Source organism: Chiloscyllium plagiosum, chromosome 28 (assembly GCF_004010195.1).
Source record: "Chiloscyllium plagiosum isolate BGI_BamShark_2017 chromosome 28, ASM401019v2, whole genome shotgun sequence".
Lineage (NCBI taxonomy): Eukaryota > Metazoa > Chordata > Chondrichthyes > Orectolobiformes > Hemiscylliidae > Chiloscyllium > Chiloscyllium plagiosum.
The window spans coordinates 10,789,622-10,812,240 of NC_057737.1; the positions used below are offsets into that span (position 1 = coordinate 10,789,622).

Genomic DNA, 22,619 nt, shown 5'->3' on the forward strand with positions numbered 1-22,619 from the left:
TTATCCAGTTCCCCTTTATGGGATCTTTTACACCCATCCTGTAAGGTTAAAAAAATCTGCTCTGAAAGATGGCACCTCCAACACTACAGCACTCCTTCAGTCCTGCAATAAATGGGTGTCTAATCCAAAATGGTTATCTTGACTTTTGATGGTTTGAATTTGTTTCTCTATGACCCAAATATGAGGAGGGGTTCCTCTTGTCCTTCCGCTCTGTCTAAAAAAAAAGTCTGTTCCTTAAATCTTCTGACATAATGCTTGGAGATGCAAGTGAGTAAGAACGGTTCAACAAAGTATTGACAGAAACACAAATCAAAACAGTAACAATTCATATAATTTTATTAAACCTCATAATTTATCAAATGCTAGTTACATAGATAGCAGCCAGCTGCCACTCTCACCCTAAATCTTTGCCAGTCTCAATCTGTCAGTCGATACTGGATATTGCCCTCTCGATTACACTGTGTTCTTACATTAAAGTGCATAGTAAAACTTGACTTCACCAGCCAATTCTTGCAACATTCTGGCTGTTGTAAACAAGTATCAGACTCACCTGCCTTCCACTGGCTTAATTTGAATTTTTGGTCTTAAATTGTAAGCTTTTCATAAGCGCTGCCCAAAATTCATGTTCAGCAATGCTATGATATTATTTAAGGCACAGAAAATAGAAAATCAATAAGAAGAACAGTATCTGTTTCTGTAACAAAGTCACAATAGTTTGTTCCAAATGTTTTTGGGGTGCTGTCATGTAAAGCCATTTTTGGAAAGTGTCAAGGACCAGGAAATAATCTATTTCTGGCTTGATTAGTATTGACACTGAAATGGCTGACATTGATTGACATTTTCCAATGATATGCTTCCCTGACCAAACCAGTTTCTGACACTATTAAGTCTTTGATCTTCTGCTGGAACACAGATTTCCTGAATTATCCAGAAATTAGCAACTGCAAACTTAAAAAAGGAAAAGAAAAACTCTCTCAAAACTTCACTAAAACGTAAAAGTGCATTTTTTTTTTAAAAGTCTTTAGATTTCCACTTGTGTTTGTAAAAGCGAATATGAAATTGAATGCTATAAGTTATAATAAAAATTTGATTCATTTTGGTCCATACGTTGGCCAGCAGATACATAATAAGCACAGGACAGGAGTCAAGCCTTGTTAATGCAAATTTTCCTTCAATGTTCGTATCAGTTGGCACAATTGTCTCTTTGGTGCTTTTTGGTTCCGTATTGGGGGTGCACCATTATTTCTGAAATGTTGCCCCAAAGATGTCTTCGTGATATCGCTTCTGGTTCTGTTAAGTAAAGAAGAAATTGAGGTCAATGTAGAGAAAATGTAGAACAATTATGTGTAATAATGTGTAAGCAGCTTACATCACACCCTATGCTGTAAAAGTCCCTTTACAACCATCTGCACTGACAGTTCTTCCTTCCTGTATACCCTGTATACCCATGTAATCTTGTTCTATGCATAATGAAGTCCATGCAACTGTCTTATCATCATGTTTTCTGGCTTCTATTTCTTGGTATCCAAACACTTTCTTGCTCATCAGTTCCTAAGCTTCTTGGACCTTGGTGACTGGGCCATGAGCTACAGGGGAAGGCATGTGTGTCCTTATCGGACAAAGGTAAGCTTTTCTGTGCATTTTGCAATTGCTGACTTTGCAGTTTCAGATAGTAATGTGAGTTTTGTTCCTGTCAGACAGAAGAGTAACCAAAATCAAAAGCTTCTGGGACATCTACAGCAAGTTATGGTATTGAATATGAGCAAGGAATGGACTAAAGGAGAGATTACTCACCTTCAGCTTTGTGAGGAATTCCTCAGCATCCTCAATGCTCATGCCACCCTGCTTAGCAATGATGCCTTTCAGAGTTTCAGTGACATCCTGTGCCATCTTGATTTCACCACAGATGTAGATGTGCCCGTTCCCTTCATGCAGTATGTTGTAGACTTCAGAGGCCAGTTGCTCCCGAAGAATATCTTGTACGTATGTCTGGTGGAACGGAAGCAGACAGCAGAATGTAAGGATACATTGATGTGGCAGTACTGTGCAGTGAAGCTAACACCTTACAAGACCATAAGATGTGGGATCAGGAGTAGGCCATTTGGCCCATTGAGGCGAACGTGAGGACTGCAGATTCTGGGAGATCAGAGTCAAGATTACAGTGGTGCTGGAAAAGCACAGCAGGTCAGGCAGCATCCGACAAGCATTCCTGATGAAGGGCTCCTGCCTGAAATGTCGATGCTGCCTGACTTTCTGTGCTTTTCCAGACCACTCTAATCTAGACTTATTCAGCCCATTGAGTCCACAAAGCCATCATAGCTGATCAACTTATGTTTACATATAACCTCACTCGACCTCAGAATTTCAGAAATAGAAGCAGGAGTGGGCCATACGGTTTCTCAAGTCTACCCTACCATTCAGTGAGACTGTGACTGATCTTTTACCTCAGCTCCACTTCCTCTTCCTAGCCCTCGGTTTACTTAGTGATCAAAAAAATCTATTGATCACAGTCTGAAATATACTTGGCAATGGGTCATCCACAGCCCATTGGGGTCGAGAATTTGAAAGATACCATTGCAGCCAGCGAATGACTTTTGAAGTACTGTCACTGTTGTTTTGTAGGCAAATGAGATCGCCAACGTGTGCACAGCAAAATTTCGCACACAGCTATGAGATGAATGACCGATGAATCTCTTTGCACTATTTCTGGTTGAATGATAAATGTCACTCACAAAAAATAGGAATATTCTCCTGCTTTTCTTTACAATGCTGGTGTTAAAATACTTTACGATTAAAAATTACTTTTTTCTCCACACTTTTGAAGTACTGTCACTGTTGTTTTGTAGGCAAATGAGATCGCCAACGTGGCAATGCCAATGATAATTTCTGACCTCCATATAACTTCGCCAAGCTGGATAACTAATTGGGTCCCATTCCAGCCGGTCAGTGTGGCTCAGTAACAGGGCACAGAACCAGATGGGAGCCCACAACTAGTTTGAAAACATATTTGTACTCCTGACTGGAAAGTGGTTTAAGTTACCTTTTGTTTGCCTGGCTCTCTGGAGTAAGCTGTGTAAACACCCTTCAAGATGCCTTTATCTTTAAGTGCAAGGGTTTCTTCTTTGTAAATATGATCCAGCTCTGAGTTCCGACAGCCAAACACCAAAGTCATGGGACCAGCTTTAATTCCTAAATGCCACAAGACAGACCAATGGTGAGTTTCATGGAAGAGTAGCTTCGTCTAATACCCACCCAATAAAAACACTTGAGAATAAGAGACATAGTGTAGTTTAAACATCAATGAATCACTGAGACAAGTGTTAGCCATGGTCATTGTTACTGCTGGAAAGATGTGAATGGCTCAGCCTGAAATTGTACGGTGTGGTCTTTGAGTATTAGTTCCTTAATGCTTAGGGAATGTCCTAACAAAATATAAGGAGTAATAGATAGCTAATTAAATAGTCAGCTGAAATCTGGGAACTGGAACATCCCATGCCAATGCTCTCATTTCCTCATTCTCTTTCATCGCTATTACCTTCAAATAGTTATGCAATTCTTCCTTTTCTAGATAGAGTGGCTCAGTGGTTAGCACTGCTGTCTCACAGCACCAAGGACCTGGGTTTGATTCCGGCCTCGGGCAACTGTCTGTGTGGAGTTTGCACATTCTCCCAGTGTCTGTGTGGGTTTCCTCCGGGTGCTCCGGTTTCCTCCCACAATCCAAAGATGTGCAGGTTAGGTGAATTGGCCATGCTAAATTTCCTGTAGTGTCAAGGGTGACTATAAGGTAGGAGAATGGTCTGGGTTGCTTACTCTTCGGAGGGTCGGTGTGAACTTGTTGGGCTGAAGGGCCTGTTTCCATACTGTAGGGAATCTAATCATAGGACTAAGAAACATCGTCATCTACTGATCAGAAGTTGTTCGTGGGTGAGGCAGCAATTAGCTGTCCTGAGGCTTGCTCTTTGTGAATTTGGTGAAAGGGACTGTGCTCCAACTACGTGTTGCCTAGTGCAGCCCAGGATGTAGAAATCTGAGGCAAGGACATTAGGAAATTGAACATACCTCGTTTCTCAGAGTCATACTGTCGCTGTTGCCAGAAGCTTCGATATGGAGCAATTCCTGTTCCTGGGCCAACCAGAATGCAGGGCTTTGATTGGTTCTTTGGCAGGTGGAATCCCGCGGTGCTGAAATTGTGACATGACATCGATATTAATTTTGAGCCATTTAGGCACAGACATGGCTGTAGCAGATGAAGAGCGTGCAAGGTATAAATTCAAAGGGTGGGATCAAGGTGACCTACCTGCGCACGTAACATGGAACCAGTTCATCCTTTCCCAGTGTGTTGAACCAGGTGCTGCAGACGCCATGGTGCATAGGGCCTTCGCCATCTACATATAAAGAAAACCATTAGTTCCCAGTTTTCACATTTCAGTAAATTATCCATAACCCATTCAGAATAGGTCTAGCACAATAACCCAGTCAGAACATCGATACAGCATTACAGCTCTTTCAAACATATGTGAATGTACACTAATGTTTCATTGATGACCAATGTATAGGTTTGATCTTATTGAAACTAAGTTAACTTTGATCCTATGCAGAGTTGACTTGCCTGAATGGCCGGGCTATTTATCCACATTCCTCAGTGGGGTGGAAACAGCTCTGTAAAGTACTATACCATGGAAACAAATTTGTTCCCCACCCTGCCAAGAACTCCTTGTTAGAAGTTTGATCCTAAGGTTTGATCAATAGATACTTTCTTATTTAACAGTACATTCTAACATCCTGGCTGGCCCACTAGCCCTGTCCCTTTTAAAGCAAATAGATTGTCCAGTTGCAATCTGACTGTGTTACCTCTAGTCCTGTAGTTGACCACAGCGACTGTCAGATGGATTTCTCCTGGGTTCATATCTAAGGATGAACTGATGGAGTAATATCTGGGCTTCAGCAGCATGAGTTGTGTGAGGAGGAACAAGGCAGGACATTGGATGGACTGAAATTCCTCCAGGACTTCCAGGATGTTGGGATTGTTAAAAGATTTCCATTTCTCATACTCCTGGGAATTCTGCGGAGTGACAAAAAAACGGGATTCAATATTAAACATTGGCTGATCCACAACATTTGCCTGCACATAGTGAACCTCTAATTGCTCCTTTCTCCAAGTTTAGACTCTTGAAAAATATATCTAATAATATGGCCCAAGGAAATTTCACATCATTTGAGCTCATTAGACCCTCCTTTATCAATGTATGATCATTCACCCACCTATCCCTGCCTTCTTCCTCATTTTGTCTCTTTCCAAATATAATTCTAATTGTTCTGGTTTAAAATTCCACGGTACTAAAGTGTGAAACCAAATTCTATCCCAGTTAGACGGTAGTGTGGTGATAGAAAAAAGGAAAAAATAACCAGGAGATGTAGAGTCTCCTCAGTTTAGGGCACTGACTCTGTGCTGGCTGGTGCTACAGTCAGTGTGTTACTGTTGGTACTGAGGAGGAGAAGAGTTTCATTGTCTTTCTCCCCACCTTGTTCAGGGAAGATATTTGTTTCTTTTCTGTTTAGGTTTCTTTATTGTTTGTTTGTGTTTGTTTTTTCTTCTGAAGAACAAAATAAAAACAAATCCAACAAATTTGTGAATTGGAGCCAGAAATAATTGTGGTTAATTTTAACCAAATTTGCTGGGTAGGCATCTAAGAGGATTATGTGGAATGCTGTTTTTCAACCTCACTCCTCCCCACTTTATCCAAAATCCCCTTTCAGTGGAAAATTAAATCAGTTGGTCTGTAACGTCAACACTGCATCCACCCCAGTCAGGCTCTTGATGGGTGGGTTATATTAGAATAACTAGGAGAAAGTAAGGACTGCAGATGCTGGAGATCAGAGTCGAGAGTGTGGTGCTGGAAAAGCACAGCAGCATCCGAGGAGCAGGAGAATTGACGTTTTGGGCATAAGCCCTTCTTCATATTAGAATTGCCCCCAGTTAGGACAAGTACTCTAGGAGTGTCAAAAACCCCAGCAGGTTCACTAATGTCCTTCAGAGTGTAGCCTACTGCACCAGCCTAGTCTACCTAAATATGGCACACACTGGGCAATTTTTCTTACCGCTGTGCGTGAATTCTTGCTGTGCTCAAATATGCTGTTGAACTTTGTATTATAATAGTGCTTCAAAAGATAGGATGTAAAACAGCATGGTGGATCTATGGTCTGAATTTAAAACGGACACTCTCCATGAGGTTGGTAACTATAGGCCCATGCTTACCTGGCTCAGTTCTAGCAGTCGATTCTTCTCTGACTCGTCTGTCGCTAACTGGGCGAACTTCTTCAGGAGCTGAGGGCCGGGTGGGGTGGTGATGTCCAGAAAGTGGGTGAAAGCCTGCGAGAGACTGCAAGCCGGTAATCTCTCGTCCACCTTCCAGTCTGTGGGAAAGCAGAGAACATCCTGTCAGTTAAGACCCAGGACAGGGACGGACCTGAATTGTGCTGACTCGTTTTCAGGATTGCAGGGAGGATTTCAAAAACCGAAGGGGCAACAGATTGAAACTTCCATGTGACCACGTGGATGGGACACTGGAGGGTGTCAGCACCTTTAGCAGTCTCACGGAGAGAATTGGAGATTTGAATAATTTGTTTGAAAGGAGTCCTGATTTAACCTGCATTGTGACCAAAGGTGAAGATTGCATCAGTTCTGTCCAACAGCAGAGGCATAGATATTTTTTAGAATCATAGAATCCCTACAGTGTGGAAACAGGCCCTATGGCCCAACAAGTCCACACCTATCCTCTGAAGAGTATCCCACCCAGACCCATTCCCCTACCGTATTACTTTACATTTCCCCTGACTAATGCACCTAACCCACACATCCCTGGACACTACGGGCAATTTCCCATGGCTAATCCACCTAACCTGTACATCTTTGGACTGTGGGAGGAAACCGGAGCACTAGGATGAACCCCACGCAGATACAGGGAGAATGTGCAAACTCCACACAGACAGTCGCACGAGGGTGGATCGAACCTGGATCTCCGGCGCTCTGAGGCAGCAGTTCTAACCACTCAGCCACCGTGCCACCCGAAAGCAATCTCAAGTGGGGTCTTTCCGTTCTATCAGTTTAAGCCACTGAAGAGAACTAGGAAGGGAAGTCAGATACTTCAAAAGTGCTACTTACCCTTGATGCTATTGCCATTGTTAACCTCCACTTGGATACACTGGTGAGAACTCGGTGTCTCTTTGAGCCTTTTGATCAATGCACTGACGAGAGCTTCTTGATTCTGAGGGAAAACTCCAATGTGTTCCCCAGGCAGGTACTGGAGCTCCTTGGTGTCTGTGCAGGATAGTTCGACCAGAATAGTGGATCGGCTATAACCAGAGAGATTCACGTTAACCATGTGATCACAAAGAGTTTGAAGAGATTTGCAAATAAAGACTTAGCTATTAATTTAAAAAAAGAAGAACTTTTAAAAGGCCAGCAGACCTGGACTTGGAGCTCTGCAGATCCTTCTTCTGCTTGAACTTCATCGGCAGAATTTTCTTTCCTTGCATTTTGGAAAGAGCTGAGATAATGAGAACATCAATTATTATTATTAGTCTGTCTGTTGAATGGTAACTTGTAAGTTTAAAATGACCCCCCTAAGCAATGAGAGGTTGGCTGGGTAGCCATTGCAGCACAAAGTGTGGAAGTGAATGGTTACCTGCACACAGGTCCAGAGGCCTTGTCTCTGTTGCGAATCTGTAGCGGCTGGGATCCCACACGTCACTCTTGGTTGCTGATTTGAATTGACCCAGCTCCACCTTCCCACGCACGTGGAAGGCTTTACAGGCCGTCTGTTTCGAAAAAGCACAAAGAACAAAACCATTCTTTAAAATGTCGTACACATTGCAGTAGTTTTGCAGGGTTCTACAGGATTTCTCCATGAATGTGACTGATATCGGAGTATTTTTCCGTATAGCACAAAGTGTTTTAAATCACATTTTCCAATCGGTGTTTACAGTGACACAGAATAAGATGCTTTCTCAGAATGGGGGAAGTGAACAGGATATTTGGCGATGTGACTGAATTTGAAATCCAGAGAATGGGAGCACAAGGGGAGCTGGACAATTTGTATTCGGTTTCCAGACTTCAGTAAAATTAACCGTATAAATGTCAGGTTGTCTTAAAAACCCCAACTGTTCTTCTAATGTCCTTTATGATAGGAGAGCTGTTGACCTCACCGAGACTGGCTTATTTGTGGCTCCAATGTAGTTGACGCTTAACTGCTCTCTGAAATGGCCAAGCAAGTCAGGGTGACCCATCACCTTCTCAGGGCAACTGCAAATGGACTATAAATGCTAACCTTTGCAAGTGACATTGACATCACACAGATTGGACAAAATAAAGAAACACATTGACAGTCACCCCAAGCCATTCTTGACCTTGAAGGTGTTTGTTTCAGTTATAGGAATAGGCTTATTCCTCCTTATGCTCAGCTATATACAGGAGATTTTAAACAGGAACAGGGGCACATAACGAGGGTGCAACAGGGCTATCATCTCAGAGCGTTCAGTGACAGTGGCTGCAAGTGTCCTGAAATGTATTAAAATGATTTTCAAAGATTCTCTCCTTTCTCAGGTAGCCTGTGTCAGTTAGCCCTTCCCACCCTCTCTGCATCAAAACAGGGAAACAGGGAAACTTGAGACTTCCACTACTTGGCATAAGGGCACCACTACGTCAGCTGCAGATGTAGAAAGCCATATTGGAAAGAGGTAATCCCTGTGGCAAGCCAAATGCAGCCTACCTTGAAAGTGGTGATGGCCCAGTCGACAAAGGATTCCTCCTGGCCACCGAGTTCATCGCCTTCTCCTGTCAGGGCCAACTGAGTTGCCCCGAGCTGTGCCAGCTTCTTATCGAGGGTGTGGGCGAATGCACAGAACTGTGGGTACATGCGGGAGCCAAGTCCAAAGATGGCATAGCTGCAGAGAAGATGCATAAGAAGCCAAATTAACTTTTAGTTCAGATGAACCAGACCCTTTCTCAAATATAAAGCTACCTATTTTATAAGTTACAGCTACCCCCACACCCTTTAGCATGTGCCACATAAACTAAATCACTTGAGCTTCCAGCAGAGAAACAATTTAACTGTATATATTTTTATGCTACTCTTAACCTGCCTATGCTGTGGCAGCCAAGATAGTCTTGGTGGGTCTCTTAGTTTTATTATCCATCCTGATGTTTTATTATCTTCTAACAAGCAACAAATGTAACTTGCCATGTGAGGAAATCACCTCATAATTAGCGTCTCATAATGAGGGGCAGATCAGGGCTACACTAAGGATCCAGTAGTGGGGCTGCCCATCCCAAACTCTTTCTAACAATGCATTATCCCAAATTCCAGCACATTTAGGAACAGATGAAATACACTTTAACAGGTTTCAAACTACAGCGAATTTGATGTGTTAATGTTAATTGTTAATATAAACGGACAAGACTAAGGTCAAATGGAATTTTTCTTAGTTGGCAGTATATTTAATTGGTGGCTGCGTGTATGTATTTAGCAACTTTCACAACCTCAGGGCAACTGCAGGTCTTTCACTAACCCAGAAATTCCTTTGAGATGTGCAATCCTAGCTGTTGTGCAGTCAATTTATATGCAGCAAGCTCTCACAGAACAGCGATACAGTATGTGAGCAGATGACAGGACAAATGTTGTCTATGATTTTGGGACATTTCTAACTTCAAGACTTGACCTGCAAGGAGTTAGCCTAGATTAGCTATGAAGGCTATGAAATCTCCTGATTTTACAATGGCTAGAACACCTAAGCAACCACAGCTTTTGCAAATATTAGGTACAACTGCAAAATTGAGGGTATGACACCAAGTGAAATACATGCTTACCTGAATTTATATGGTTTCAATGGCTTCTTTGTAAACAAGGATTTCTTAAACACCTGTAACAAAAAAATGCACCCCATTTTTAATGGAAGAAATTGACTTTGCACCATTCAGAAAGGACTGTCTTAAAAAGAGAAATTATAACATTTCCCCCTGAATTTCTTTACTACAATTCACTTGCTATTTGGTTGAACCCTATTTTTGATATATTTCCTGGTGTACATTTCAGCCTTTTCTAATCTTTTCAGACCCCTCCTTCCCAAAGTCTTTTATCCTATTCAGAAAGATGATTGCCCATTCTCAAAATAATTTCTCACCTGTCCAGCCCACTCAGAGTCCCTTTTTGCTCAATTCTCCTGATAGTGAAGTATTTTAATCATTAAAGTTTTACCTCCTGAATCCATGGTCCTGATCCTAGCTCCTGTCTTTACAATTGTTCTGTATCCAGACTGACATTCGCGTTAGTAATTATGTCCCCATAACCCACTGCAAACTTTGATTACAACTCATATCGTTTATTCAAAGCCTGGGATAGGATATATTAATTTAGTTCAACTTAACCAAACCTGCTCCCATTGTGCGAGGCATTGCTAAGAGATTTGCTTCTTCCAAAAACATGCTGCTCACCTCTCCATTTCCTGGTGAATCTCCATTTCCAAAGGTACTTGTCACCACCAAGACCAGTGACTCCTGACTCAGGTCATTCAGATCATAGTCATCCATGCAGACAACCTGATAACAAAGAACATCACAACCAAACAACCATTAGGACCACATTGAATGAATAGATGGCTTTACAATGAGGCAAAAGTGAGGACTGCAGATGCTGGAGATTCAAGTCAAGAACAGAGTGGTGCTGAAAAAGCACAGCAGGTCCGAAACGTCGATTTTCCTGCTCCTTGGATGCTGCCTGACCTGCTGTGCTTTTCCAGCACCACTCTAATCTTGGCTTTACAATAAGGCAGTTCTTCAAACTATCTTACAATGGAATGTGTAAAAGAGTTCTCACAGTTCTGTAAATGTAACAGTGATATGATTGAAGTGAATAGGGTAAGGAATATTTTCCTCAGTTTTCTGCCCTACATTAAAAGGTCAGAGATTGTGCACGGAGGGTTAAATTCCCTCCATTCTGCCTCAGTTTCAGAAGGGCATTTCCATGTGTGTACATTGGTTATAGAGTCATACAGCACGGAAACAGACCCTTCAGTCCAACCCCTCCATGCCGACCAGATATCCCAACCCAATCTAGTTCCATCTGCCAGCACCTGGCTCATATCCCTCCAAACCCTTCCTATTCATATACCCATCCAAATGCCTCTTAAATGTTGCAATTGTACCAGCCTCCACCACATCCTCTGACAGCTCATTCCATACACGTGCCACCCTCTATGTGAAAAAGTTGCCCTTTAGTCTCTTTTATATCTTTCCCCTCTCACCCTAAACCTTTGCCCTCTAGTTCTGGACTCCCCGACCCCAGGGAAAAGACTTTGTCTACTTACCTTATTCATGCCCCTCGTGATTTATGCACGTTACAACAGAGATTACGCTTAAACTCATTGGCTGTAAAGTACATGGGGAAACCCTGATGTTGTGAATGGTGCTACATAAATGCAACTCTGTCATTCTTTCCTTTTGTTTACCTTGACGTTGAAGGCGCCATTGAACAAGGTGCGCAGCTTTTTGGCAAAGGTTTCGGACTTTCCGGTTTCTGTTGCGTACAGGATTGTAGCCTTTGTCCTTTTCATCATGGTCTTTCGCATCAGAACAGAGCTGAACAGCGCCGCCCTGGAAGGAAAGCAACATTATTTAATCCTTACAAAATGGCTCATACCTCTAAATGTGCTGAAATCGCTTCAATTCTGCTGCAAGTGTATTTAAGAGGTTTGCAAAGACAACACCAAATGAAAAAGAGGTGTTACAGAATCTTTGGGCTTTAGAAGTTTGTAAAAGAGGTGGAAGGTTGAAGGGCAGATAGAGGCAAGTTTGAGGTCTCAGGAATGAATACATTTTGACAAAATATTATGCAGGGAGCTTTGATTGAAACACAGACTGGGCAAAGGAAAGCTGGGGAGAATTCATTTGAAGAAAACTGAATATTTTGGATGAACTTACATTGCTAGATGTTTGAATTTGATCTCATTTTTCTTTGGTCTCTTGCTTTCATCATGCCAGATGTGTGTCTTCCATGCATCAACCTGTGATTGGAGGACATTGACTGGTGGTTAGGTTAAGTGATACGGTCTCAAATCTGAACGTTTCAGTGTCCCTGCAATTCACAGATATGGACAAAGACCAGAGCGACCCCCCCCCCCTCATGTTTACTCCAACTTTCAGTAGGATCGCGGCTAACTTTTAATTTCAACTCTGCTTTCCAACCGCATCCCAGTAGCCCTTAATCCCTTTTATGTCCAAAAGTAAGACAATCTTAGTCTTAAAAGAAGTCTTAATATATGAGCATCCACCAGAGTGTGGATTGAATTAATTTTTAATGATCGCGTTGAAAACCTTGAATTATCGCACAACAGTGCTCCAATCCCGGATCCAGTGTGCACTGACATACCATTTCTGTCAGGAGTGATGATTGAGAGTAAGAATCTCAGCTTATTGCTTTCCTCCTTAACCTGCAGACATCAACTCCATGGTAGTTTTCCTACCAGCACCACAGATGGACCACTGACACAGGATAAGGAATGCTGGAAATTCACTGTTTCATTGGCTGTATTTTGCAAAACCATTCGCCAACACTTCACAATTTACCCTTCACAGTTTAGGATGCCTGGTTGGTATGGATGGGTTGGGCCAAACAGCCTGTTTCTGTGCAGCATACCTCAATGACTCGATGACACTTGGGGCCCTAACCTTTGATTTGTATCACATGGAGGGAGTTACCTGATAATAAAAGAAGGGGCTGAGGATGTAGTTCAGAATCTCCTGATGGAACACTCGAGTGATGCTTCCAGAGATGGGTGGGACAAGCCAGACCCAGTCCCCGGGGCAGCCTCCTCGGAGCCGGAACTCATTCTCCATGTGCTTCATGAAGGACTCTGCAGCCGTGTGGTGGTCCATAATCGTCACATTCTTTTTCTGGAAGAAGAAAATTGCACCTTGCTCAAAATGCATTCTAGTGAATGAATGGAAAATCTGATGGCACCTGACAAACCTACAGGTGAAGTTGATGTACCGATACCAAATCCCGGGAGCTATCCTTAAGATGATGTGACTTATTTTGTACACTAATTCCCAGAGCACTGAAGGGTTACTATGTGAATTGGTCAATAGTGGTTTGGCGAAATTTGCTTCATCTACTTTCATGATATAAAGCGTCACCTCTGAAGACAAATGTCAAACACTCTGGGTTGTGTGATATTGGGGTAAGGGAAAAAGTAGGAATTTAGCACTGTTCTTTTGAAAAGTTCATGCTTTTGCAGGGAATCATGGATTCCTTCTCCTCCACTCACAGTGTCTGTGCTGTCAATCACTGTGTAATTGGTTATCCCCATTTCCATGGGCCTCCTCTAGTATTTTCCACCAGAAATACTGTTGCCAAATTTTTCTCAATCTGGACCTTCAGTCAGGAGAACATAGTGGAATGTACCCAAAAGAAATGATCTGACTTCTAACTTTAAGTCAATTTTACTTTTGGTTCAGCCTCAGTGAAATAGAAATCCCATTAAAAGTTGAAATGCTCATGAATTATATTAAATTAATAGCATTGATGCGAATTGGTGAAAAGCCTTCTAATATTCTAACAGGCTATTGAATCATTTCATTAATAGGACAGCAGTCTGGATAGAGTGTTTTGAATGTGATAATTTTGCTTGTATCTGAAATGGCTACCTGCTGGTTTCTAAAATAAAAATGTCTTGAAGTTCACCATGTTTATTCTCTTCTCACCTGGAAGCTGTGGAGCACAGCAACGTTGATCTCCACCAATGCTTGGTCTTTCCACAGAGACGCCAGATTGTTTGTTTCTAATCCCATCCTCTTTCCAAGATCCTGTGTTCCAACAAAAAGGAATTATTTTGATCAAATGTTAAAAAAAAGAACCCCACAAATACTTTAACTTTTTACATTGATTGCTAACCAATGTGCAAAGACGTCATATTTACTCATGTATTTTAAGAGCCTTTGCTAACTGTTGCTGACAACTTTGCGTGTGAACACTAACTTCTTACTCAGTTGTAAGGCATTTTGTCTGCATCTCTAAAGACTTCTTTCCTGCTGAGCTCCACATTTGCATTCTCTCTGCATTTTTACTCTACTGCAGTCAAAATAGAGTATTTCCTGCTGTCTCAAAATGATGTGACTCTCTCTCACACTTTCTTTCTTTCTCAAGAAGTTTTGAAAACTTAAGCCAGACTTAATCTGACCTTTAATGAATCTCATCTTGTTTCATACTGATTTTAACTTTGCTGAAATCCTTTACTTTGAGCCGTGAACAGAGATTTGCCAATTAGTAGTGTAATTCAATCCTTTCTTTGGAAACTGTAGGAGGAAGCTCTGTATTCAGTTGCTGACTGGTGTACTAGCGACTGTCAGAGGCCTTTGTTTACAACTTGTACTGTTTCCTATAATACAGAGATCTTGATTTTAGACAGGCTATAGTCGGTGCACAAGGGAAATAGCTCAATAATGATGAGTTATTTCTCATCTGTTCCACTTCAAGCTTCTTTATCATATACAACCATGTAGCAGTTTACAGAAATAGAACCAGGAAAAGTACATCTGGCGGGATTGACGATCAGAAAATATTCTTGTGTGGCTGATGGATCAAAGCTGGCCTTACCTCTAGTACGTTGTATCGCTGAACATCACAGAAGTCTCGAACACCAATCTCAGAGCTCATATACCAGCCATTGAAAGGGCAACCAGGAAACTCCAGACCTCCAACTTCGAGCAGCATATTGGCCACAGCAGGCAGAACATACCACCTGAGACCCATTTCCTTAAACCAATCAAACCTGCAGGTAACAACAGAAGTATTAGTTACATGACTCAATGCATTGTAGAATATTAAACCATGGTAGATGGACATATGTAGATGGATTGGAATTATAAATCTGGTATTGATAAATGATTGGAAGTTTGAACTTACTTTGGATGCTCAATTTCTACTTCAAGGATGAGCTCTGGTGGAAATTCAAATATTTCTGGATCCTGACCATTGGCCTGAATGACTAAAGGAAGCACATCAAAGCGTCCAAAGCGGGGGGTCCAGCCAAGGTCAATGCACACCTGAAAATAACACAGATACAACTCTTTTTTTGAATACTAAGCATGATCTTACGGTAGCCTTCAAAGAGCACTTGAGCATAGCTACATAACAATTACGTTATACATCTGGCCTATTAGAAATCACTCTTTCATTATAGGTAAACAGCCACAATGGATGGTAAAGGCTGAGAAAAAAAACTTGGGTATCAACCAAGAGAGATTAAGGATGGGTAAGTGGAATTGAGTTATAGATCAGCCATAAACTAACTGAACAGAAGGACAGGGTTGAGGGCTGAATGGCCTACTAAGAAAATGGAAAATAAAGCAATAGTGGTATGGAGAACAATAAAAAGCAGACACTGTTTAGTGTTGCCTAGGGGATTGTACAGCATTCAATGGGGAAATCCTGTCAATATGAATACTTGCAGAATGAACATATGAATCATAGAATGCTGTAGCATCAAAGAAGGCCATTTGGCCCATTGTGCCTGTACCTCCTTTTTGAAGGAACCAGACAATTCATCCAACATTCTTGAACTTTTGCTATAGCCAGACTTCATTTTAAGTATTTATTTAATTCCCCTCTTTCAATTAGTTCTAGGGATTCCAATGGTAATTTTAATGAGAACATAGCAATATTTGAATGTTAGGAAAAATAAATGATCTAATGAAGCCTGACATTTTTTTTGATAGAGCTGAACTCCTTCTGTTCATTTACATTATCTCCTGCACTCTCACTACAAGAGGATCTTGTTGCCCCATGTTGTTTATTTGTCTATTCCCCAAAATTACTTCACAACTAAAGTGTCCGTTGTATACAAATCTCTGTCCTAATCTTTCCTTATTTCTAACATCTTCAGCTTTAACTTATGTCTGCACCCCCATTCCATTTGAAAAGAGAATGCTTAGTCTGACCTCCCCCATCACCCCTCCACTTCTTATAAATTAGATTAGTTCCTATTGATTGGAAACTCTAGTGATCATCACTTGCTATTGGATTCATAAAACAATAGGAACAGATTTTGAAGGGTTGAAGGTGACTCTAAGTTCCCTTGACCAACTGTGAGGAATGCGTGGCCTTCTTAGCAATTTGCAGCAGTGACAGAAAGATAACTTCATCCATTGGACATAATGCCAGATACGCAAAGAGCTTCATAGCTTACCTGTGTGAATGCAACTCCAGCTGGATCTCCAATGATAGAGCCATCAGGCAACTGGTACCCTGCATAACGGACCATCTGGCTGTTCCATATTCTGAAGTCATGTTTTCCGTCAGTCCTTTGAGGGAAGACGGTGATGGTGGATCTGCAGAATAAAATTATCCAGTGAATGAAAAAGAACATAACTTTTTTTTTCTATCTTACCACAATAAGCACATTTTAATTGTCCTGCATTGCCTGTACAGCACTTTGGGACGTACTTTAAGGCTCTATACAAACTTGTTCTTTTCTTGTGATTATTACTGAGATTTGGTATTCTTGCATTGCTGTTCTGATGTTTGCAAGATGGAAAGCTCTTGACAACAAGTCTCTTTTTTTTTAATATTATTCAAATTCTGTGCCATAGGGCAGCGATTAATAATGTGTGTGTTAGATCCCCAGCATTAGCAGTGCCATCTTAAGGATAACATTAGGTGTTCTAAAGAATTGTGATGAGAATGTTTCCTGGCTCCTACCTTAAATTTCCATCATTGGTTGCATACTTTATGTGGGTGCACATGTGTTCAAACATCTCCTTCGCAGTGGTGCATTTCCGAGCGTCAAACACCTGCAGAGACACAGACGTAGATATCAGATGTTGGTGGGTTCATTCGCCAGTCCGAAGGGGAAAAGAAATGAAAAGCTATGGGAGTAACAGTGAGAAAGAGAAGGCTACCTACATGGAGGTTAGACCATTGGATACGGCCAATGCACCGAGGGGCATTGCGCCAGGCTTGCTTGGATGCGAACACCAGCTCCTCATAGGTCAGATCGTATGTGCCTGTCTCCGTGATGCTTTTGGTAACCTCCTCGATTCGGGTCAGGTGTTCCTCGGTTCTGGGGCTAGGAGTGGGAAGAGGAAGAGCAGTGTGATTAACCCAGAGACTTAGCCCAATCCCAACACTTATAGTAACATGTCATCGAACCACGCAATGTGCTTTTGATCCGATTAGCAAGTTTCTGGAACATAATTACGTGGTCTTTTCTTGTCAAGTGAATTTAAAATCTCCAGGTAGATAAGAAAAATTCCTTTGTAGTTTGGTCAAATTCTAACTGAAGCAGGGCAGGCTCCACAGAATGGAGTTTGAGTGCCCTGTTATTTTTCTTTTAAGAATCCCGACAGTGTGGGCACAGGCCCTTTGGCCCAACAAGCCCTCCAAAGAGTAATCTACTAGACCGATTCCCCTACCCTATTACTCTACATTTCCCCTAACTAATGCACCTAACCTACACATCTCTGAACACTGGGCAATTTAGCATGGCCAAATCACCAAACCTGCACTTCTTTGGAGTGTGGGAGGAAACCGGAGCACCCAGAGGAAACCCATGCAGACACGGGAAGAATGTGCAAACTCCACACAGACAGACAGTCACCTGAGGCTGGAATTGAACCCAGGTCCCTGGTGCTGTGAGGTAGCAGTGCTAACCACTGAGCCACCGTGCCACCCTACTACCTGTACATAGTAGCATGGGGTCCCAGCCCTGTAAGACCCCATCGATCAGGGGAAATCAGAAGAGAAATTACCAGTATCCAGGAGAGAGGTGACTCCATGCACTGAGAATATGCTCTACTTACCTTTTGAAGGATTCATAATATTGCTTGATGAAGTCAATAGCCTGAGGCAGGATTTCCTCTGGTGGTACGGGCTTATCTCGGGTTTGTCTGGTCATGGCTTTCGGAGTCATTACAGAGCCTTTGCAGGTGGAAGATTGGCATGGCATGTTCTAAAGCAGACAGTGAGGGAAAGAGGTGGGTTCACATCAGATTCATGCAAACAAAATCTTTTCAAATATTGTCATTTAGTTCTACCTTTCTCATCTCAAACAGGGATTAGGACCAGTTATTTGTTTTTGGGTAGAATTGATCTTTAATGCATGTAAAAATAATGTTACTTCCAATTGACAATGGACTGTCCCATGGATGAAGATGAGCAGGTACTTATATGGAATGAGCTGCCAGAGGAAGTGGTGGAGGCTGGTACAATTGCAACATTTAAAAGAATGGGTATATGAATAGGAAGGGTTTGGAGGGATATGGGCCGGGTGCTGGCAGGTGGGACTAGATTGGATTAGGATATCTGGTCGGCATAGACGGGTTGTACCGAAGGGTCTGCTTCCGTGCTGTACATCTCTATGACTCTATCTGTAGTCTCCCCACTGTAGTTTTCAATCACAACAGATGCAGGACACTGGCTGTGTCGACAATGTCCAACTGGGTGAAGGAGGTTTTGAACAATTCCTACCTTGACTGCTTTCTGATGCAGGGTATCCTGCAGGATGCTCCCATTCTCCATGTTGGTCAGTTTCACAAACTTTGGGGCATAAGGACAACGCATGGGTCCTTTCATGGGAAGCGGCTATTGACAAATAACAGACAAAAATACAGTCAGTTGGTGTAAATAATCAAGAGTACAGCATCAACACTTAATTTAGGAAGCAGGACATTTAATATTACGATAATTAGAAAGTAATTGATTTAAAATATATATCCTTTCTATATAAAAGCACGAGACTATTCTAAATAAATAAATTTGTAACATAAAAAATATCTAAATTCGCTCGTACAGTTTGCCCCTATCTCATCGTCAGTTCTCGCAGTACTGATAACAGATAGTTTTAAAGGAATCGCATTGCATTAACACGGGGATTGAATTACGAATTCGTTCCCGGGTTTCCGGATCTCGCCCCTGCAGTTTGCTTTGAAAGTTATACTGAGTCGAGGTCCCCGAATTGGAAAAGTCTAAAATAAGAATCGCTGCAGAATTGAAGCAGTCATACTGGGCTCGAAACGTGAACTCTGTCTCCACTGACACTACCAGACCTGTGGAGGTTCCCCAGCAATTTCTATTCTTTGTTTCAGATTTCCAATATCCGTAATTTTTTTTTGTCTATTATAGTCTGGAATGCGAACCAATTACGTGTATTGTGAAAATTTGTAGGAAATCTCTTCGGTTTCATGAACTCACGTCCAAAAGCGTCAGGGCTAAGTAACAATAATCTAGTCAGTGCAGAAACACATCTTAAAATGTGGTCTATTTTCAAAGTTACCTTCCTCTAAAACTCCTAGCTTCTAATGAGTTGGGTTCGGATGCTCTCACTTATCGTTCCAATTAGTCAGAGGTTTCGTACGAATTAGGTCACATTTAAAGTGAGTCCGATTTGGACGCTATTTGCGAACGAAATTCCTGCTTTGATGTAGGAATCCACTCACCTCAGAGCCTGCGCTGTCGGTCTTAAAGTTCGGAATGTGCCCATTCATAAGGCTGGAGGGAGAATCAGGTGACATCGTTAACTCAGACCGCACTACTTTCTATCAAAATGTATTTTTTTATATTTAAAAAAGCAAAGAACAACTGAGCCATCTAAGTTCATCTGACCGACGCCTGTTCGGTTTAACTTAAAGGGGATACAATGAATTGCTTTAAACAGAGAGAAATGATTCGTTAAAATATCGCTTTTTAGTTTACATTCGATCCACCAGGTGGTTTCCTAAGGTTTGAGTCGCTATTTTACCAAATAATTCGATAAACAAAATAAACTACAGCTGCTCGGAGAAACCCTTTAACGCGGGTCCATCCCCATTCGCTCCCAGCATTTGTTTTCACAAAATGCATTTTCACAAATGCCAACACTAAACAAAATAAACAAAGTTAAAAATCACACAACAGTTTGAATTGGAAGCACTAGCTTTCTGAGCGCTGCTCCTTCACCAGGTGGTTGTCGAGGTGACAAGTGCAAGTGCTGTGTGATTTATAACTTTGTACACCCCAGTCCAACACCGGCATCTAGGAGAGAGTGAGAACTGCAGATCAGAGCTGAAAATGTGATGCTGGAAAAGCGCAGCAGGTCAGGCAGCATCCAGGGAATGGGAGAATCGACGTTTCGGGCATGAGCCCTTCTTCAGGAATGTCCTGAAGGGCTCATGCCTGAAACGTCGATTCCCCTGCCCCTTGGATGCTGCCTGACCTGCTGCGCTTTTCCAGCATCACATTTTCAGCTCTGATCTCCAAATCAAAATAAACGAAGGAGGGAAACTGATGCTGGAATAATTAGAACGGTTTAAATGTTTATTTCTGGGTATAAAACATGCTAAATGTATAAAAACTATAACATAAAAAGAATCAAATCTCTCGCCTCCTTCCTCATTAATGCCTGCAAGTCACATTTATAACAAATTAACAGATCGTTTGAACAGTAATTTGTCAGGCTGTACGGAGGGGGACTGTCTTTACAAATTGAACTTCAGTTTCCTGAAGCAGGTTGGCATGACTGTTATCAAGTTGAATTTAAAACTGTACCTTTTCTCTTTGCTGGTGTCGATTTCATTATTGTTCAGGTCCGCTGCTGGTTTCGGCCCGGGTTCATATTTGCCCCTGTACCTGGGTCTTTGCAGGAAGCTCCAAGGACACAGCATCTTGCTTCGATGTCTCCTTTACTCTGTTTCAGCGATGAGCGGAAAGAAGTTTTTTTTTTGTTGTTTGTTTGCTGATATCCTCCTCTCCTTGAACGAACGAGCAACGAAAGGTCCGACAACGACAAAGCGGTTATCTTGCACCGGGAAAGTTGCGGTTTTACAGCTCAGTGTTGGTGTCACTGACTCCAACTGTACGGAGCTCGGCGCTGGAGGTGCCTTATTTATACTTCAAGCGTCTCAAGAGTGACACCTTCCTTATGCAAAACATGCTCAAACCGGAGCACTGCAATTCAGGAAACCCCCTCTCCCCCCCAGCTTTCTTTCCGAGCTTCCTGGCTGAAAACGTCAGACCGTCACCGATTGCAACAGTGACCGCGTCACGACAATATTTCCATGCATGCGAATCACTGGGACCTTCCCCTAGCTCCGCCCGTCTCAGCAGACCTCCCTCTCCTCCCCTCGGGCACTCGTGTTTTCCTTCAAACAAATTTGCTTTTCTCGGAAGATCCATCAGATTTCGAAGCCTCTTAACTCAAGACTCTAACCTGATTCCTATTTAATTGTGACCTGAGTGTACAACTCTCCATTTACTGATTCTGCCAGGGCACAGGGAGGGTGGTACATTCTGAGGAAACTGACTGCTGAATTGAATTGATTGTCGCGTGTACCGAGGCACAGTGAAAAGCTTTGAAGATGACCACCCTTGCCCCCTTCACCCACCCCGTGAACGCTGAAGACCTCCTGAAACCTATTTTGGAAGCCCCAGCAAGCGCTGGAGAAACTCAGAAATTGCTGGAAAAGCTCAGCAGGTCTGGCAGAGTCTGTGGAAATAAATCAAGAGTTAAAGGAATGACTTTTCCCCTGAGAATGCTTTTCCTGCAATTTCTGCTTTAGTTTCTGATATACAGCATCTGCAGCTCTTTAGAGAAACTCAGCAGGTCTGGCAGCATCTGTGGACAGAAAGCAGAGTCCATGCTTCCAGTCCTGCTGAGTTTCTCCAATGTTCTCTCTTATCATTTTGGATTTTCAGCATCTATTTAATTTTGCTGAGAAACCCCAGATGCCTGGTCAGCATTCAACATCCAATGAATGCCATCAAAAGCATTCTGTTTGTGGGATCTTGCTATGCACTCAGTGCTGACAGAGCAGCAGCCATACACCTTGAATGTGATTTCTTGTCACTGAGTTGCTCAGCAAGATGTGGGAGCATTGGCCACACAGATTCAAGTTCCCCTCCACTTGCCCACTGTGCGCATTGACTGATACCCAATTATAATTACAAACCAGCCACTTACAAAACTGTCCAACGTGGTGCTTTGCTGCACTCCACTTGACCTGTTGTTCTGGAAACACCTCACTGGAAATCTTCCCTTTAGCTGACAGCCAGATTCAGATCAGAAGCTTATTGTGTGTGTTAGTCATGATTTGCAAATCTATTGAGAAAGCAGCCTATATGCACCAGTGTAAAGAAAAATAAACACATTCACTGAAAATCGTAGTTTTACAATGAATTGATTTGAGGGCAACACTCTTGCAATGTTAAATCACTTAATAAACTAGGTAGTGTGTAAATCGATTTTTTTCTATTCATTCATGGGATGTGGGTGTCACTGGCTGGGCCAGCATTTATTGCCCATCCCTAATTGCCCAAAGGGCAGTTAAGAATCAACCACGCTGCTGTGGTGAAAACAACAAATGCTGGGGATCACAACGGGTCAGGCAGCATCCTTGGAGAGAGAGCAAGCCAACGTTTTGAGTCTGGATGACTCTTCATCAGAGCTGAAGTGAAGTGTGGAGGGACAGCATTTATGCTACAGTTTGAGGGTGGGAGCGGGTTAGTGGGAGTAGGGTGATGGTGGAGAAAGGGTGTTGATGGTTCAGATCATTGCTGTGGGTCTGGAGTCACACATGGATGGCAGTTTCCTTCCCT

The 22,619-nt window shown here is 42.3% G+C and overlaps 1 protein-coding gene across 1 annotated transcript; it reads right to left on the bottom strand.

Annotated features, from left to right (window-relative positions):
- Positions 1 to 318: 318 nt before the first annotated feature.
- LOC122563948 (nitric oxide synthase, inducible-like) lies at positions 319 to 20,885 on the bottom strand. Its single transcript, XM_043718272.1, has 26 exons — positions 20,574 to 20,885; positions 19,487 to 19,538; positions 18,519 to 18,632; positions 17,852 to 18,000; positions 16,956 to 17,118; positions 16,752 to 16,843; positions 16,240 to 16,381; positions 14,958 to 15,097; positions 14,649 to 14,823; positions 13,757 to 13,858; positions 12,752 to 12,946; positions 11,975 to 12,057; positions 11,503 to 11,647; positions 10,490 to 10,594; positions 9,866 to 9,918; positions 8,769 to 8,943; positions 7,686 to 7,818; positions 7,469 to 7,547; positions 7,163 to 7,353; positions 6,257 to 6,414; positions 4,852 to 5,062; positions 4,298 to 4,385; positions 4,060 to 4,181; positions 3,041 to 3,189; positions 1,795 to 1,989; positions 319 to 1,290 (listed from the first exon to the last, which is right to left on the bottom strand). Exons 1-26 carry the CDS (start codon positions 20,687 to 20,689, stop codon positions 1,240 to 1,242), a joined length of 3,378 nt encoding a protein of 1,125 aa, XP_043574207.1. The 5' UTR covers positions 20,690 to 20,885; the 3' UTR covers positions 319 to 1,239.
- Between the last annotated feature and the right edge of the window lie 1,734 nt (positions 20,886 to 22,619).